The sequence below is a fragment of the Xenopus tropicalis genome, chromosome 9, assembly GCF_000004195.4.
Source record: "Xenopus tropicalis strain Nigerian chromosome 9, UCB_Xtro_10.0, whole genome shotgun sequence".
NCBI classification, from domain to species: Eukaryota; Metazoa; Chordata; class Amphibia; order Anura; family Pipidae; genus Xenopus; species Xenopus tropicalis.
In genome coordinates this window covers 77,164,884-77,181,787 of record NC_030685.2, presented here as the reverse complement: position 1 = coordinate 77,181,787, position 16,904 = coordinate 77,164,884, and the positions used below count along the sequence as shown (strand labels likewise).

Here is a 16,904-nt window from a genome sequence, read left to right as displayed (position 1 = left end):
TGTGTGGCGGATCTTACGATGTTTCGTGCGACCGATGGTCGTACGAAACATCGTCAGATCGCCACGTGTATGGCCACCTTTAGCTGTAGAAGAGTGCAACAGAACAGAGGCTAGTTAAACCCAACTGCATGGATAGATAGTTGGCAATTTCCTTCCAGTATCTCTGAATTAAAGGGGTCATAAACCCCCTCCAGCCAAGACTTCAGTTCCCAGAATGCCTTAAATGTTCTGTGATTATCAGACCTGTAAAGAAAGAGAGTCAAAAATAGGATATCCTGGAAATGGGAGTCCTTGCTGGAGGGGAGTTGACCACTGGAACGCTGTTTCACTAGTCAATGTAGTTAAGATGTGAAGAAAAAAAAGCAACAAATGACCTTACTGTGGTTACGTTTGGATATATATTTTACAGTCAATGAAAATTCATATGGGATGCATACAGGAAAGTTACATAGAATTTACGGCTCCTTTAACATATAATCCTTCAATTCATGAAAGAAAGTGCCAGTGTATTATATTGGGTAGGCATCACAGGCTGTTCTTATAAGGGCCAAGAAACCAGTTGGCCAGCTTATTTGTGTTGAATGAAGCTGATAACCATCAAGGTATACTGCTTAGGGGAGATAGGAAACCAATTAGCCAGGCTGTGCTTGATGTGTCACAAAAAGAACCAGGTGAACTGGGCTTAGCGGAGCCAAAAAGCTGACCAGTCAGACTATTCCTAGATAAGCCCATAATGTCCAAGAAGCAATGTGTGCTGGGAGGTGCCAGAAAATCAACCAGGCTCAGAGAAATCTAGCATTTAGGGCTCTGGTACACGGGGAGATTAGTCGCCCGCGGCAAAACTCCCTGCTCGCGGGCGACTAATCTCCCCGAGTTGCCTTCCCTCTGCCATCCCACCGGCGAACATGTAAGTCGCCGGCGGGATGGCAGACGCGGCGGCGCGATTTCGCGCAAATCGCCGAAAAAGACTCGCGAGGCTTTTTCGGCGATTTCCCGAAATCGCCCCGCCGCGTCTGCCATCCCGCCGGCGACTTACATGTTCGCCGGTGGGATGGCAGAGGGAAGGCAACTCGGGGAGATTAGTCGCCCGCGAGCAGGGAGTTTTGCCGCGGGCGACTAATCTCCCCGTGTACCAGAGCCCTTATGTTTAGATACTGTCCTGTTAGATGGTTTATGAACTTAAACAAACTGCTTTATGAGCCAGAAACCACCAAGACAGGCAGTGTTGTACCAGATAGCATTGTACTGAGACACAAACCTGCCTTGATCAAACGCGCAAGGAATAAATCCAGGTAGATGTGGATATTGGTTCTCAACCTGTGGGTCGGGACCCCTTTGGGGATCGAAGGACCCTTTCATAGGGGTCGCCTAAGACCATTGGAGAACACATATTTCAAGTGGTCTTAGGAACCGAGACACCGCTCCTCTATGGTTGGGGGTCACCACAACATGAGGAACTGTATGAAAGGGTTGTGGCATTAGGAAGGTTGAGAACCACTGAGGTAGATGGTTCTTGGAGGAGACCAGAAACTAGACAAGTTCTCTTGGGAGGAACCAGGAATACAACTGGGTTGGTAGTTCTAGTTAGAATAAAGAAACAAGCTAGATAGGCTATGCTGGGAGAAGCCAAGAAACCAACCAAGCAGGTAGTTTTGGGAGGAGCCAGAAAACCATCTAGGCAAGCTGTGTTGGGAAGAACCAGGAAGCCAACTAGGCAGAAAGCTTGAGAAGTAGGCAGGGGACAAATTACACACAATTATCACTGTGTCCAGAGATACTATGATCAGGCTATTTGTGTGGGGAGGGGCCAATAAACACTATAGACTGCCAGTGCTTGGAGGAACATTCTAACCACTCCAGTTTCTCACCCTTTACAGCAGGGGTTGGGAACCTTTATGGCTGAGAGAGCCATAAACACCACGATGCAGAGGAGGGGGCGTGGCCTGCGCTCGGCGGTTAGAAGATGTGTTCTAAGGCCTAGAACACATCTAACCGCCGAGCGCAGGGGCAAGGTAGGGTGGGTCCCAAGGATGCCGGATGCGATGCGGAGGAGGGCGTGGCCTGTGCTCAGCGGATAGAAAACATGTTCTAAGGCTTAGAACACGTCTTATATCCGCTGAGCGCAGGCCCGTTATTTTTTTTTTATTAAAGGAGAAGGAAAGGCAAAGTCACTTGGGGGTGCCCCTGTACGGAGAAAACAGCACCAGCCCGGGGTACCTGGAGCGCAGCGCTTCCTCCTTCCTGGTTCCTTTCTGAAAATGCCAGCGGTCGGCGCATGCGGACTTTTCTGTTAAAAGTTCGGCTTTCCTCTCTACTGCGCATGCGCACGCAGGGAACCCGGAAGGAAGAAGCGATCGCTGGTATGGGGTAAGCGATTAAAGTCACTTGGGGGTGCCTAACATTTTGGCACCCCCAAGTGACTTTACCTTTCTTTCTCCTTTAAAGATTTGGCAGCGAGCCAGATGCAGCCATCAAAAGAGCCACATCTGGCTCGCGAGCCATAGGTTCCCTACCCCCCTGCTTTACAGCATGACTATGTGCTGAAGCATTAAGGTGGCCATACACCTTACAATTATGATCTTTCCTGTGACCATTGATCACAGGAAAGATCGTTCCCACCCTCCACTTATGTTCAGGGCTGAATAGAAACAATTCTACCCCTATCTAATGATTTGGCGCTAAATGCAGATTTTGCTCAGGCGCCTTCTATATTGCCCAATCAAAATCTTGTCCCGTCTGATCGACTGATCGAGGTTGCGTACAATAATATCAGTGCGTGTCTTTAGGTTGATGATAAGTAACCTCACTAGGCCTGTGAACACACAATTTGACCATGTCATCTGCCCTTCTAAAAAGTTGAGCAATGTGAGCAGTTGTCAGCTGTCAGGCTGCTGTAGGGGCCAGTCTGTCTTGGATCACAGTTTGTCTGGGCAGAAGATCCAGGTAGCATGTGTTTCCCAACCACATGCAAAGTCTGTAGATCTCTCTCATATCCCTTGAGATGTACAAGTTGATCCGTGCAAATTAGCCATTGGTGAGTGTGACCAGACCACACAAGATCCCCTCTTTTAGCCCACAGACAGTTTTCTTCTGCCCAGCTGTGTCTACCTTTATGCTTTGTCTGCATGTTATTGCATTATTTGGCCATGGTTGAGTTTGTAGGTTCTGCTAAAGGCAACAAAACCCTGGTCGCTTGCTCTTATCATGGGCCGACAGAAATGTTATACTGGCAGATGGTCCAGCTTTCTACTAAAGCCTTGTACTCACCACTGATTTTAATCTGATTTGGTAAAAACAATCACAAGCTTTGTGGCACCATAACCCAAGTAACAACAGCCTGCTATCATACACCCACCACATAAACAATCACAAGTATATTAATAACATCTTATATATGTATACTGGTATTATGTATCATACACTAATGTTCTATAATCAGACTGTAAAGCTGGCCACACATGGGCCATAAAAGTTGTGCCTTGGGCCCTCCAGACTACGCTTATTAGCCCATGTTTTGGGAAGGTCTTCCCAAAGACTATGGCAAAGACATAATTGGCACATTGATTCGGTCATCTCTTATTGGGTCTCCAAATGGTAGTATCATGCCGATGTGGCCCACTGTGTTGGTGGCCAAAGATTGACAAACAAGAGGATCTTAAAGCTGGCCATGCAGTATGGTCTCTTTGTTAAGAGACCAAAAGGGCTGAAAGACCAATGTGGGCAAAAAAAATTACCAAATTCTCTACGAACTGTAACTAAAGGTCATAATTTGAAAGATATGATTGGATCAACCCGATATCACCCACCTCAAGGTGGGATGGGAATATTGGAGAAAGATCCGCTTGTTTCACAACCTCCCCAAATGAGTGGATGTTTCCCCGATATGCACACATTGATGTGGCTGATATTGGGTTGATCCAATAGTTTGGGTTTGACCCCCGGGCCAAACAACCGGATCATAATTGCTACTATGCAAGTCATTGGCTTGAGGACCACATAAATGCACAGGTCTGGTCCTTGATCAAAAATCAAACCCACCTAATCAACACGTGGCTGAATTTTCTGCCCAGATATTGGGTAGGCCTGTCAGAGGGCCTCATACAGGGATCGATAAGTTGGCAATGTTCATCAGCAGCTTTTATCAGCTTGTGTATGGGCACCTTAATTGTACCCTCCAAGATCAGTATCTGATTATCCCAAACCCAACCCACTGCACCATTATTATCTCAAGTCACAAGGCAGGGTAGGCGCAAGTCTAGGGGAAGCATGCCAGAAATAGATATGGCGGGGTAGTCCTGCATACAGTTCAGCACCAACCTGTTGAACGATTAACTCGCCAGGCAGCTGGTCTTGACTGACCGTCACACCAACGATTGACAAATATCCCAAAGTATTATTCACTCAACACAATGTTTAGGCTAGTACTGTAATATGAGATTTGCAGGGCAAGTCCAGCCCATCGACACCTGGAGTGTTGAACTATGGGGTGGAATTTTGATGCTCCAGGGCAAGGGATTTTGCTTTAAATGTTATACAATGGCCCAGGAGAAGTGGCCGTGCAAAGGCATGGGAAGATGATTTGCATGTTAAATCTACAGGCATCCATATTGCTCTTTATTTAAACTGGCGGAAACTTTGCTCCAGTTCTAGTAACCCATAGCAACCAAGTCAGCATTTACGCTGTTTGAAAGCTTTCCCTACAGTGACTTACTTGTGCTGATATTCGTTTTGCATTTTAGGGAATCTGCTACCTTTAACATCAGTGGCCATTGCCGGCACGGGTCAGCCAGCGATCACAAAAACAACATCAGTCCTCCAAGATGGGGTCATTGTCACCACCGCGTCTGGGAATCCACTTCAGAGCCAACTTCCAGTGGCCGGTCCTTTTCCGTTCGTTGGAGCGGAACACCCGGCGCATTTCCCGCAGAGCACCCCAAACAATCTTCCGCGCTCTGTCAATTCGAATCTCCTGAATGCACTGCCTATGCCTTTACCCATGAACCAACAGCATCTCCTAAACCAGAACATATTGCATATGCTCCGGCCTTCTGCAGGAGAAGGCAAGTCAAGCTTATATCTTATATCCCCTCTCACCCTAGGGCTCTCGTCATTATTACTGTGTCTTCCTGCTACATAGATAATGTGAGTTATTACGTATAAGTGGGCACTGCCATATTCTTGACTCTAAAGGCATTCTACCTGTGTGTCTTGGCAGCTCTTCTCAGTAGGTTGCTCACAGTACTGTGGCGTGAATTTGCTTTAGGACTTTAGTGATACAAGTGAAGCCTTACAGCCAATCTGTATTTTGGTATCAAGGGCCAGTGACGCTGTCTGCCAGATAGCATTTTCAGTTGCAGACCTGAAAGATTAGGAAAAGGTGAACTCAACCTTGAAGCCAGGCTTTTACATGCATTGGTGATTGATGATGAAGAAAATTAAGTTTCTAGTAGTAGAAAAAGCATTTCTTTTAGAGCACATTATTTACAACAGAAGACCTTTAGATCCTGGCCCCTATGGGAAGAGTTGGAACAGTTGAAGGGGCACTCATCCTGAAGGTTAGGGTAAGATTTGGGGAGAATGTATGATTGACCTCCTGAAAGCCCACCTTGAAAGTCTGTAGAGTGAAATGTGGGTAAAACCTTATTTGCTGCCCTAGTGATTCTTGAAACTATGGCTGAATGGTTGATACACCAGTGTTTTCCTTTATTTGTATCCTTGATACACCATGGAGGGCCTTGACAAAAGTTGGACCTCCAAGGGAACTTGAATAGAGAAAGTCTGATGGCCACTGATTTAGCCAATCTGGTTTACTGTAGCCAGACCCAATTCTGTAGCATAGGGCACAACTTGATAACCACAGGTTAAACCGAATTCCGAATCTCTCTTTTTATATTATAAGAAAAACTTCAGCCTGTATGAAGCGGATACTAACCCTTCTTATGTCACTTTGTTCCGGAATTTGCAGGTGACATGCCACCGATGAACAATACCTTGAATAACCACCATCTGAATCATCTTCATTCGCTGCTGAGCAACAATCCGATGTTCCCATCCAATCAGCAACAGCAGCTGCTCCAGGGCTACCAGAATCTACATGCATTAAAGGGACAGGGTCCTATTCCTGGCCCACCTAATAATCTAAACCCAATGGCCTGTTTGTTCCAAAACTTCCAGGTAAATCCAAGAATGCATTCACCCAGAATAGCATTGTAAGTACCATGCTATTTATGAAATTCCTGCTAATTTATCATTTTTTTTCTCTTCTTGGCTACATTTTATATATTTTTACTTTACATTTTCATTTCTCCCCATTCCTTCTGTAGGTGAGGATGCAAGAAAACTCATCATTACAAAACAAAGAGAGTCAGATGGGGATCGGTCCACTACCTGAGAACCCAAACGCCCCTCGACCTCTATTTTCAGATAAACCCCCATTTCCTGATAAGTCCTGCAGCATGCAGCAAAGACCAGAGCAGTTGATAAGTCAACAGCTGAAAGATGGATTGAGAGACGGAGACAGCTCGGTGGATGCTATTTACAAAGCCGTGGTGGATGCCGCCAGTAGGGGGATGCAAGTAGTCATCACCACGTCTGTAACCAGTACGACGCAGATGAGCCCCATTCCAGCTCTCAGTGCCATGAGTGCCTTCACTGCATCAATTGGTGACCCATTAAATCTCTCGAGTGCCGTCAGTGCCGTTATACACGGGAGAAACGCTGGCAATGCCGATCATGAAATGAGAAGTAGGAACCCTAGAGGGAACCGGGGAAGAAAGAACTTGGATCAAGGCAAACATTTGATTGATGGAGATGGATTTGACTATTTTAAGCCATCAGGGTGCAATACTCCTAAAAAACAGTGGAATGGGGGTCAGAGTCCCGGAGAAGCAGCCAGGTGGAAGTGTGAAGAGTTTTTGGATCATAACGCCCAGCTCCATAACAATCCGTGCCCACCAAGACCGGGCAACGTGTCCATTTTGCACTCCTACGAAGATGAGCAATGTCAGATTCTCATCCCACCACGGCACTGTCAGAGCGAGAAGATACTTGAGGAGAACTTCAGATTCAACCATTACAAAAGAACTATGATTAGTTTCAAAGAGCGACTGGAAAACACCGTCGAGAGATTTGCACACATGAATGGAAACCGGCCGCCGCAACACAGAGGATTTGGGGATCTGCTCAGCATTCCTAAACAAGAACTAGCTATGGAGGAGCAGTCTCCCAGTTCTTCAAACAGTCTGGAAAGCTCTTTAGCAAGAGACTACATCCACTACAATGGAGACTTCCATGCCAAAGGCATAAATGGATGCGCCCCTAGTCCTTCGGACACTAAAAGCATCAGTAGCGAGGATGACCTTCGGATCCCTGACTCCCCTTCTTCAAATGAGCTGATACACTATAGACCAAGGACGTTTAATGTGGGTGACTTGGTCTGGGGCCAAATCAAAGGACTTGCTTCTTGGCCCGGAAAACTAGTGAGAGATGGCATACACAACTCATATCAACAGAATTCACAAGAGGGGAAGGTACCAATGCTTTCATAATGACAGATAGAATATATCTATAAAAGCTATATTACAAAATACAGCCCACATTTGTACTCACCAAAGCAGTTGTAGGGTGTGGGGTGCATGAACCCCCGAGACTTGTAACTAGGGGAGGCAGATACCACTGCTTGGAGACGCTAGCACTCTAGATCTTGGGTAGGACACGGAACATGAAGCTTCTTTTTAACACTGATTTGAAGTGCTGGTTTCTCTGAGCAGCGGGAAGTAGAACATCTAGGAAACCATTAGAGGGGATGAGAGTAGGAATAGAAACAATACAGAAGCTTAAAAGCACAACACCAGCTGCGCAGAGAACATCCATCTGCTGCATGGTGAAAGTTCATTTAAAGGAAAACTATACCCCAAGAATGAATACATAACCAACAGATAGTTTATGTTATGTTAAGTGACCTATTACACAATCTCACCAAACTGGAATATATATATCAGTAAATATTGCCCTTTTACATCCTTTCCCTTGAGCCGCCATTTAGTGATGGGCTGTGTGCTCCCTCAGAGATCAGCTGACAGGAAACAATGCAGCTCTAAAGGTGGCCATACACGGGCTGATTGTAGCTGCCCATATCGGTCCCTTAGACTAATTCGGCAGCTTATCGGCCCATGTAGGGGCAGCAACGAGGGGCCTGCCCGACCAATATCTGCCCTGAAATCAGCCAGATATCGATCGTTCAGGTTAAAAAATTTAGTCGGATCAGGGACTGCATCGGCTCGTTGATGCGGTCCCCGAATCGACTGTGCCCATTAGCGCCGCTATAATTCGATCATTTGGCCCCAGGGCCAAATGACCTAATTAGCCTACATTCGCCCAATATCGCCCACCCAGAGGTGGGGATATCGGGACAAGATCCGCTCACTTGGCGACTTCACCAAGTGAGCGGATCTTAAAGTGTATGGGCACCTTAACTGTAACAGGAAGTAGTGTGGGAGTAAAAGGCAGAACTCTGCCCATTCATTGGCTGATAGGGCCTAGCATGTATGTGTGCCTTGGCTTGTTTGTGTGCACTGTGAATCCTATGATCCCCTTATTACTAAAAATGGCAGTTTTCTATTTAGGATTACCCAATGGCACATACTATAAAAAATTATATTTTTATGAAAATGGTTTATTTAGATGAAGCAGGGTTTTACATATGAGCTTTTTATGCAATATATTTTTATAGAGACCTACATTTTTGGGGTATAGTTTTCCTTTAATGGGATCATATGCTGATTGAGTATGTATGGAGACCTTCATGACCAGTGCTGGACAGGCATCCCGCAGTGATGCACAGCATTGCAACATTAGTGTGCCAGTAGTTACTAACTCAGGCAGCCATAACCGCCACCACTTGCACAGTATCTAACTGATCAGCCCATTGGCTGAATGGACAAATACCTTGCAAGGGGCCATGGCCGCCTCTCCATTTGTAGAGTTTGTTTGGCTCAACAGCCCAAACAATCAGAACAGCAGGAATGCTAAAGTAGCTGTGGCTCCATCACTGGCAGATATGATGGACTGGCAGGTTTTAGATCATGGCCATTCCTTATCCATAATATCTGTAATGCTCATCAGCCCCCCATACATATACCGTATATTATCAATACGTGTATGGCCAGCTTTAGTCTGCTTAGACTTATCAAATAAGTTGATGTAACATTGATTAGGTCTGTTCTAGGCACTTTGGCAATTAACATTCATTATTTTTTTTAAATTGCAAGATATTAAGGGTTAATATGAATGTACTTTGTTACAACAGCGCCATCTGCTGATCACTTTCTGAACAAGAAGTAGTCGAGGCCGTTGTTGAGGAAGTTGTCAGGAGAAAGAGGGCGGATCTGATGTTCTTCTGGTTAGGAAAAACATTAGAAACCTCAGATAACTTTTCTGAAGTTTTTCTTAACCAGAAGAAGATGAGATCTTTCTCCTGACAACTTGCTCGACTATGTCATGCTCGGAAAGTGACCAGCAGGTGGCGCTGTTGTTACAAAATGCATTCATAGTAACAGTACTTGTAACCTTCATATTTTGGGATTAAAAAATAATAAATAATGAATGTAAATTGCAAATGTGCTTAGAATAGCACTCTCATCAATTTTACATTAATGTATTTTAAAGGTTTACTTATCTTTTAAGCAGGACACAGGACGATTCTACCTGCTGGTGTCGGCCCTTTAGACCAATTGGGCAGGAATCTGAGTGCCATATTGTCTGATTAGCAGTAGTGTTTGTTTAATATTTTTCTATTTACATTTACAGTGTTGTATGAGGGCATCGCATAATATGTATGCACAGTGAGTAGGGTTATATTCCATGTGAACTACATTGTTTCCCCCATATGTAATAAAAGACATTAAGTTTGCCCAGTAGCAGTAACCCATAACAACCAATAAAATGTTTGCTTTTAAACAGATGACCAGTGAATTCTACCTGCTCATTGGTTGCTATGGTTTTACTACTTCAAGTTGGTGCCTTATATTAAATAACACCATTAGTTTACCTTTCCTATGCAAATAATGTGGGTGCTCAAGAATAAAGTACAGGTATGGGATCCCTTATCCAGAAACCCGTTATCCAGAACCCCCACTTTACCTTTCCTTCTCCTTTAATGTTTAAATGATTCCCTTTTCTCTGTACTAATAAAACAGTACCTGTACTTGATCCCAACTAAGATATAATTACCCCTTATTGGGGCAGAACAGTCCTATTGGGTTTATTTAATGGTTAAATGATTCCCTTTTCTCTGTAATAATAAAACAGTACCTGTACTTGATCCCAACTAAGATATAATTACCCCTTATTGGGGCAGAACAGCCCTATTGGGTTTATTTAATGGTTAAATGATTCCCTTTTCTCTGTAATAATAAAACAGTACCTGTACTTGATCCCAACTAAGATATAATTACCCCTTATTGGGGGCAGAACAGCCCTATTGGGTTTATTTAATGGTTAAATGATTCCCTTTTCTCTGTAATAATAAAACAGTACCTGTACTTGATCCCAACTAAGATATAATTACCCCTTATTGGGGCAGAACAGCCCTATTGGGTTTATTTAATTTAGTCAATTTTTGAATGATTTTTAGCAGTCTTACGGTATGGAGATCCAAATTACAGAAAGATCCCTTATCTGGAAAACCCCAGGTCCCGAGCATTCTGGATAACAGGTCCCATACCTGTATCTGCTAATTGTAGACTAAGAATAAAATGAATACTGCTTCTAAACAGGGTTTTTATTAGGGATGCACCAAAAAACCGAATCTTCCAAAAACATATTTAGCCGAAACGCAAACCAAATTTGAATCCTTATTTGCATATGCAAATTAGTGTAATTACAGAAGGAAACAAACAAACAAAAAAATCACCTTCCGTTGTCACATGATGTAAACGCAAGTGATTTTAAGCAGCTGTTACAGTAAAATTGTTTCCCCCATCGGAGGTGCTGGATGGTAGAGCCCAAACATCAGATGGAAAGATGCTCTTAGGGAGCGCTAACTAATCTCCTCATCTGTCATAGCCCTTAGAGTTTGCTTTCCCTTTAAACTGAAAGTATACCTCGGCATAGAGGCGGTACAGGCAATATATGATTGACAGCTCGGATTTTTAATTACAGTCTAGCCTTGTGTGTATATTACAATTATTACTATATCATTTCTAATGCCTGCTAGCAGAATTCTTATAGCATGAAGGGTGTTCCCTCTGCGCACTGTTGCCCATCGGAGTACAGAAATATTTTCATTTAGGGAGAACATGGAGTTTGATCATTATTGGGAGGGAGGGGGGTATTGGTTAAAGGTTGAATTGCATCTTCTTCCCATTGATACCTTTACAGAGACCAGGGGGGAGTTGCTTATTTAATTTGCTCTCCGTCCCTTCATTCAGGTGGATCCTGAGAAGCTGAAGACACTAACGGAAGGCTTGGAGGCTTACAGCCGGGCCCAGAAAAGGAACAGAAAGTAAGGGTACCCCTATAATTCCATGCACAGACAGGGACCAGTGTGGAACTGGGGGGCAGTGGGCACACTACTTGCTCTACTCTGTCAGTTGGCACAACAGTGTGTTTGGGTGGGACATTAGCAGCAGCACCAACTATAGGGGGCGCTAGTGTTTGCACTAACCATTCTACAGCGCTGTATTGTACTGTACAGCGCTGCATACATAAGTAGCGGTTTATAAATAAAGATATACATACATACTAACCAACGGCAAGCCAGGCTATATTTGTCCTCGTTTAACTAATTAAATATGAAATCCCTGGCTGGGGAGTTAGTCTGCATGCCTGCCTCCTTCAGGTACCAGCTGTGTAAGAGAAAGAGCGCTGCCATACTGCACATCCCAGCTGAGGAATACTCCACAGACCACTGTAGCATAACGGTTAGTAGCAGTGACAGTTAGTAGCAGCGACAGATAGTAACAATGACAGTAGCAGCGACAGCAGCAGTAACAGTTAGTAGCATTGAGGGTTAGTAGCATTGACAGTTGCAATGACACTTAGTAACAATGACAGCAGCAGTAATAGTTAGTAGCATTGAGGGTTAGTAGCAGTGACAGTAGCATTAATAGATAGCAGCAGTGACAGTTAGTAGCAGCGACAGTTGCAATGACACACAGTAACAATGACAGCAGAAGTAACAGTTAGTAGCATTGACAGTTAGTTGCAATGATGGATCGTAACAATGACAGTAAAAAAGACAGTAGCAATTGGGAGCAGTGACAATCGGTAGCAGTGACAGTAGCAATGATAGGAGCAGTGACAGTTAGTAGAAATGACAGTAACAATGATAGTAGCAGTGACAGTTTGTAGCAATGACAATTAGTAGCAGTGACAGTTAGTAGAAATACTAACCAGATAGTAACAATGACACATAGTTACAAATAACAGTAGCAGTGACAGTAGAAATGACAGTAGCAATGACAGATAGTAACATTTAGAGTACCAGTGACAGTTAGTAGCAGTTTTCTATAAGAGTTTAAGAAGGACCCCTCAGCAAAGGAAAGCAATGTGACAGCTGCTGTCATTTAGTTAGAAGGCAGCGTTGGAATGTTCTGTGGATAGACATGTGGTGGAAGGAGTTCAGAGAAAGGGCAAGTAGAATAATGAAGGTGTGGGAAGATCAGAGGTATGAGGAAAGGCTTGCCAGACTGGCTTTGTTTTTATTGGATAATGATGCCCTGGGGGAATGAGAGATAAGTGTAGAACTGTATCCCAAGTGCAAGTTACTCTCAGTGGCACGATGCAGATATAGGGCTGCTCCCTGCTAGTAATATGATATTAAAGGGGAAGTTCACATACTTTTAGAATGATATAGACACTGATATTCTGAGAGACTGTGCTGTTTGTCTTCATTTTTTATTTGTTATGGTTTTTAAGTTATTTACCTTTTTGTTTAGCAGCTCTCCAGTTTGGGATTTCAGCAGCTATCTGGTTGCCAGGGTCTTATTTACCCTAACAACCAAGCAGTGGTTTGAACAAGAGACAGGGCTATGAAAAGGAAAGAGCCTGCATCAATAGATAAAGAATAAAAAAAGCAACAATAACAATAAACTTGTAGCCTCACAGAGCAATAGTTATTGGCTGCCAGGGTCAGTGACCCCCATTTGAAAGCTGGAAATATGAGAAGAGTAAGGCAAATAATTCATGGTCCTGGTTTCAAAAACCTCTAAAACCACATAATTGAGAGCTTTAGCATCAGCTTTTCTGTCGCCTCACTTAGAGCTCACTGAGCATGTGCAGTGCCACTGACACTCCAAAACTGGAATCCGTTTGTAGCAGGCATTGACCCTTTCTGTTCTGTTTCTCCGTAGAAGTGGAACACTAAATAACCATTTAGAAGCTGCTATACACGAGGCCATGAGTGAATTGGACAAGATGTCCAGCACCGTAAGTTACATCTTCTTTTCCTTTGTTACAACGTGGGGAAAATGTGGGACTAGAACCCAAACTTAAGTAAAAAAAAAAATATATATATATATATATATATAACTTTTCAATCTCTTACTGTAATAACCAGCGGTGGGGCCCTAAATATCTTGCTCAGCAGCTTCCTCCTATTTGTTCCACCAATCAGACTCCTCCCCTGTGTGCTGTTTGGCTTCTGACGAGTTGTTGATGTGTTTATGGCTTGAAGCCTTGTACAAAGCACAAGAACAAAGCCGTGTGAGGCTCCCTGCTGTGCGTTTACTTTGCCATCTCAGAAGCTGCCATAACAGTTGAGCGTTACACTAATGTGCATAACAAATGTCCCAATCACACAGGGCAATTAGCACATCTTGTTGGATTGCCAAAAGGCAATGTAAATAGTTTAGGGAGTAACATGTAAACGACATAAAGTACAATTTAGTGTTCATGGAAAACACTGCGCCTATTGCTGCCTTGCATTCCATAATATTTACTTCTTAGGGTTTATGTACCCAGTAGTGTGCAGGCTACATCAATACATTTAGTACATTTCAAGGGCTCATAACTCCCTATGGCTGCAGTGCTAACTACAGTATAGTGATTTTATTTGTTGTCAGCCATTTTTTGTAAATTGACCCAACCGTAGCTCCATGTGTGGCCCCTTACAGTTGCTTAAGCTGGCCATACACACTAAGATCCGCTCACTTGGCGAGGCTGCCAAGCAAGTGGATCTTCTCCCGATATGCAAGAGCAAGACTAGGGGTAGTCAGGAGAGCTACCTGCCTAGCACCTCCACCACCACTATTGCACACTTTTCTGCCTACCCCTAGTCCCTGTTTGAAAGTATTTGGCCAATTAATTGATTACCAGTAAGTACTGATGACTGTATGGCCACCTTTAGAACTGAAAATCCCTTCGCCTGGTGGCCACCACCAGCTTGTATGAAGGCTACGACCATCCAGAAAAGTAAGACATAAGGAATAGCAGATGACTGTCAAATTGGCTGCAGGGGTTCTCTTCAAATAGCTAGCCCAATCAAAGTCTGCTTTGACTTGAACAGAATGGATTATTATCACCAAGTAACCCCTGGACAGTAATTTTGTAGAAGACAACAGTGGATGAGTGAATGTGTTCCTTTCCCATTCTAAAAGCCTACAGTTTTGTGATCCACTCATTCTGCCCAAGTTCTAAATAAAAGCACCCGTGTCATTTGTGTGCGTGACCATATTGGACCACCTGTGCTCTTTGGGAACCAGAGTGAACAAGCAGATTTTCTCTTGGTGTATATGGACAACTTGAAGCCAAAATTGAATGTAAATCAGTGATCTCCAAACAATGGCTCATCATCATCAAATTTATGAACTGGTCAACTTATTAACTAATGTTGGGCATTACCCCCTCTTAGTACAGGTATGGGATCCCTTATCTGGAAACCTGTTATCCAGAAAGTTCCGAATTACAGAAAGGCCATCTCCCATAGACTCAATTATAAGCAAATAATTCTAATTTTAAAAATGATTTCCTTTTTCTCTGTAATAATAAAACAGTACCTGTATTTGATCCCAACTAAGATATAATTACCCCTTATTGGGGGCAGAACAGCCCTATTGGGTTTATTTCATGGTTAAATGATTCCCTTTTCTCTGTAATAATAAAACAGTACCTGTACTTGATCCCAACTAAGATATAATTACCCCTTATTGGGGGCAGAACAGTCCTATTGGGTTTATTTAATGGTTAAATGATTCCCTTTTCTCTGTAATAATAAAACAGTACCTGTACTTGATCCCAACTAAGATATAATTACCCCTTATTGGGGGCAGAACAGCCCTATTGGGTTTATTTAATGGTTAAATGATTTTTAGCAGACTTAAGGTAGGAGATCCAAATTATGGAAAGATCCCTTATCCGGAAAACCCCAGAATTCTGTATAACAGGTCCCATACCTGTACAGATCTTGGGGCTGATCTAGCATAGCCCGGAATATACTGTTTGGATTTACTTTTGGTTTCTTTCTTATCCTTTCTAGATGCACCAGATTCCACAGAGGGACAGACAGCTGAAGCCTCCCAAACCCAAGAGAAGAAAGATATCTAGATAACATTGAATGTGGAGGCAACCATGCACATATATCTGTATATAGGCACTGATATTAATATATGTATATCAATATTTCTATGATGACTGATAGATATCACCACCTGGTGTATAGTGAAACAGTGGTACATATTTTTGCATTCTAAGCGAACGGGGCTTAAGCCAATCAAGATCTCCGAAAGAAAACAAATCGTGATTGAAGATGTTTTTTTTTTTTTAACTGACGCTACAGTTGTGAGTTTGGAACGAGTCCTAACGTTTCTGATACATTTTCCATGTGTATATAGAGAAAAAAAAAAAGAGGAATCTAGAAAATTTCAACGGTGAGAAATGTAAATACTGTACAATAACGGTCACGTACTTAATGCACACTCTAACTTCTCCTGTACAATAACTGTATAAAGGTTTCTTTGGGTTTCTAATGAACACAGTCAGGCAGCCACATTCTATATGAATATATAGAGATATATATCTAGAGCGCTTAAAGCAACAACAAGAACCCCCAGATACAGCCTAACTGTTTTTATATGGTTACGTAAGGGGTGCTGTTTTTATAATGAACAGCGGAGGACAGGCATGATTATGGGATAACCCTTACGTCTGACACTTTCATTCCACGCCTCAAAGCGTCGTATTTCAGTTTCAGGTCTCTGTAGGAAAGCGAAATCTGGCAGAATCCTATCGTGAACTAGTGCATGTCAACTGCTCCTTGATCAAACGGCAATAATTTTATTCCATAGTTTCCATTGTCTTTTTTTTTTGTTACAGGGGTATAAAACGCATGACTTGTGAACTACAAATCCCAGCATTCCTTAGCACAGTGGTTCTCAACCGTCCTAATGCCGCGACCCTTTGTGGTGACCCCCAACCATAAAATTATTCCTATCGGAAATATGTGTTTTCCGATGGTCTTAGGCGGCCCCTGTGAAAGGGTCGTTTGACCCCCCCAAAGGGGTCCCAACCCACTGGTTGAGAACCACTGCCTAAAGGTCCCCATACACGGGCTGATTCTAGCTGCCGATATCGGTCCCTTAGACCGATTTGGCAGCTAATCGGCCCCTGGGGACCGTATCGGCTCGTTGATGCAGTCCCCGGACCGACTTTGCCTATGCCCGTCGTTATAATTCGATCATTTGGCCCCAGGGCCAAACGATCGAATTAGCCTAAATTTCCCCGATATCGCCCACCCATAGGTGGGGATATCAGGAGAAGATCCGCTCACTTGGCGACATCGGCAAGCGAGCGGATCTTAAGGTGTATGGGCACCTTTAGCAGCTTAAAAAAAAAAAGGTTTGCGGGGACCGCAGGGTTTGCAGTTGACTGAGGCTTGATGGCAATAAATGTCGTATCTCTCATGTTGT

At 43.5% G+C, this 16,904-nt stretch overlaps 1 protein-coding gene across 1 annotated transcript in view; it reads left to right on the top strand.

The window, feature by feature from the left end:
• The window catches only part of mbd5 (methyl-CpG binding domain protein 5), a 50,118-nt gene extending 33,836 nt beyond the window's left edge, over window positions 1–16,282 (top strand). The window contains exons 9-14 of the mRNA XM_031893605.1: window positions 4,740–5,060; window positions 5,966–6,174; window positions 6,324–7,529; window positions 11,430–11,503; window positions 13,353–13,428; window positions 15,476–16,282. Coding sequence (XP_031749465.1) covers window positions 4,740–5,060; window positions 5,966–6,174; window positions 6,324–7,529; window positions 11,430–11,503; window positions 13,353–13,428; window positions 15,476–15,547 — 1,958 coding nt within the window. The 3' untranslated portion in view covers window positions 15,548–16,282. The remainder of the gene's footprint in view (window positions 1–4,739; window positions 5,061–5,965; window positions 6,175–6,323; window positions 7,530–11,429; window positions 11,504–13,352; window positions 13,429–15,475) is intronic.
• Window positions 16,283–16,904: the final 622 nt, after the last annotated feature.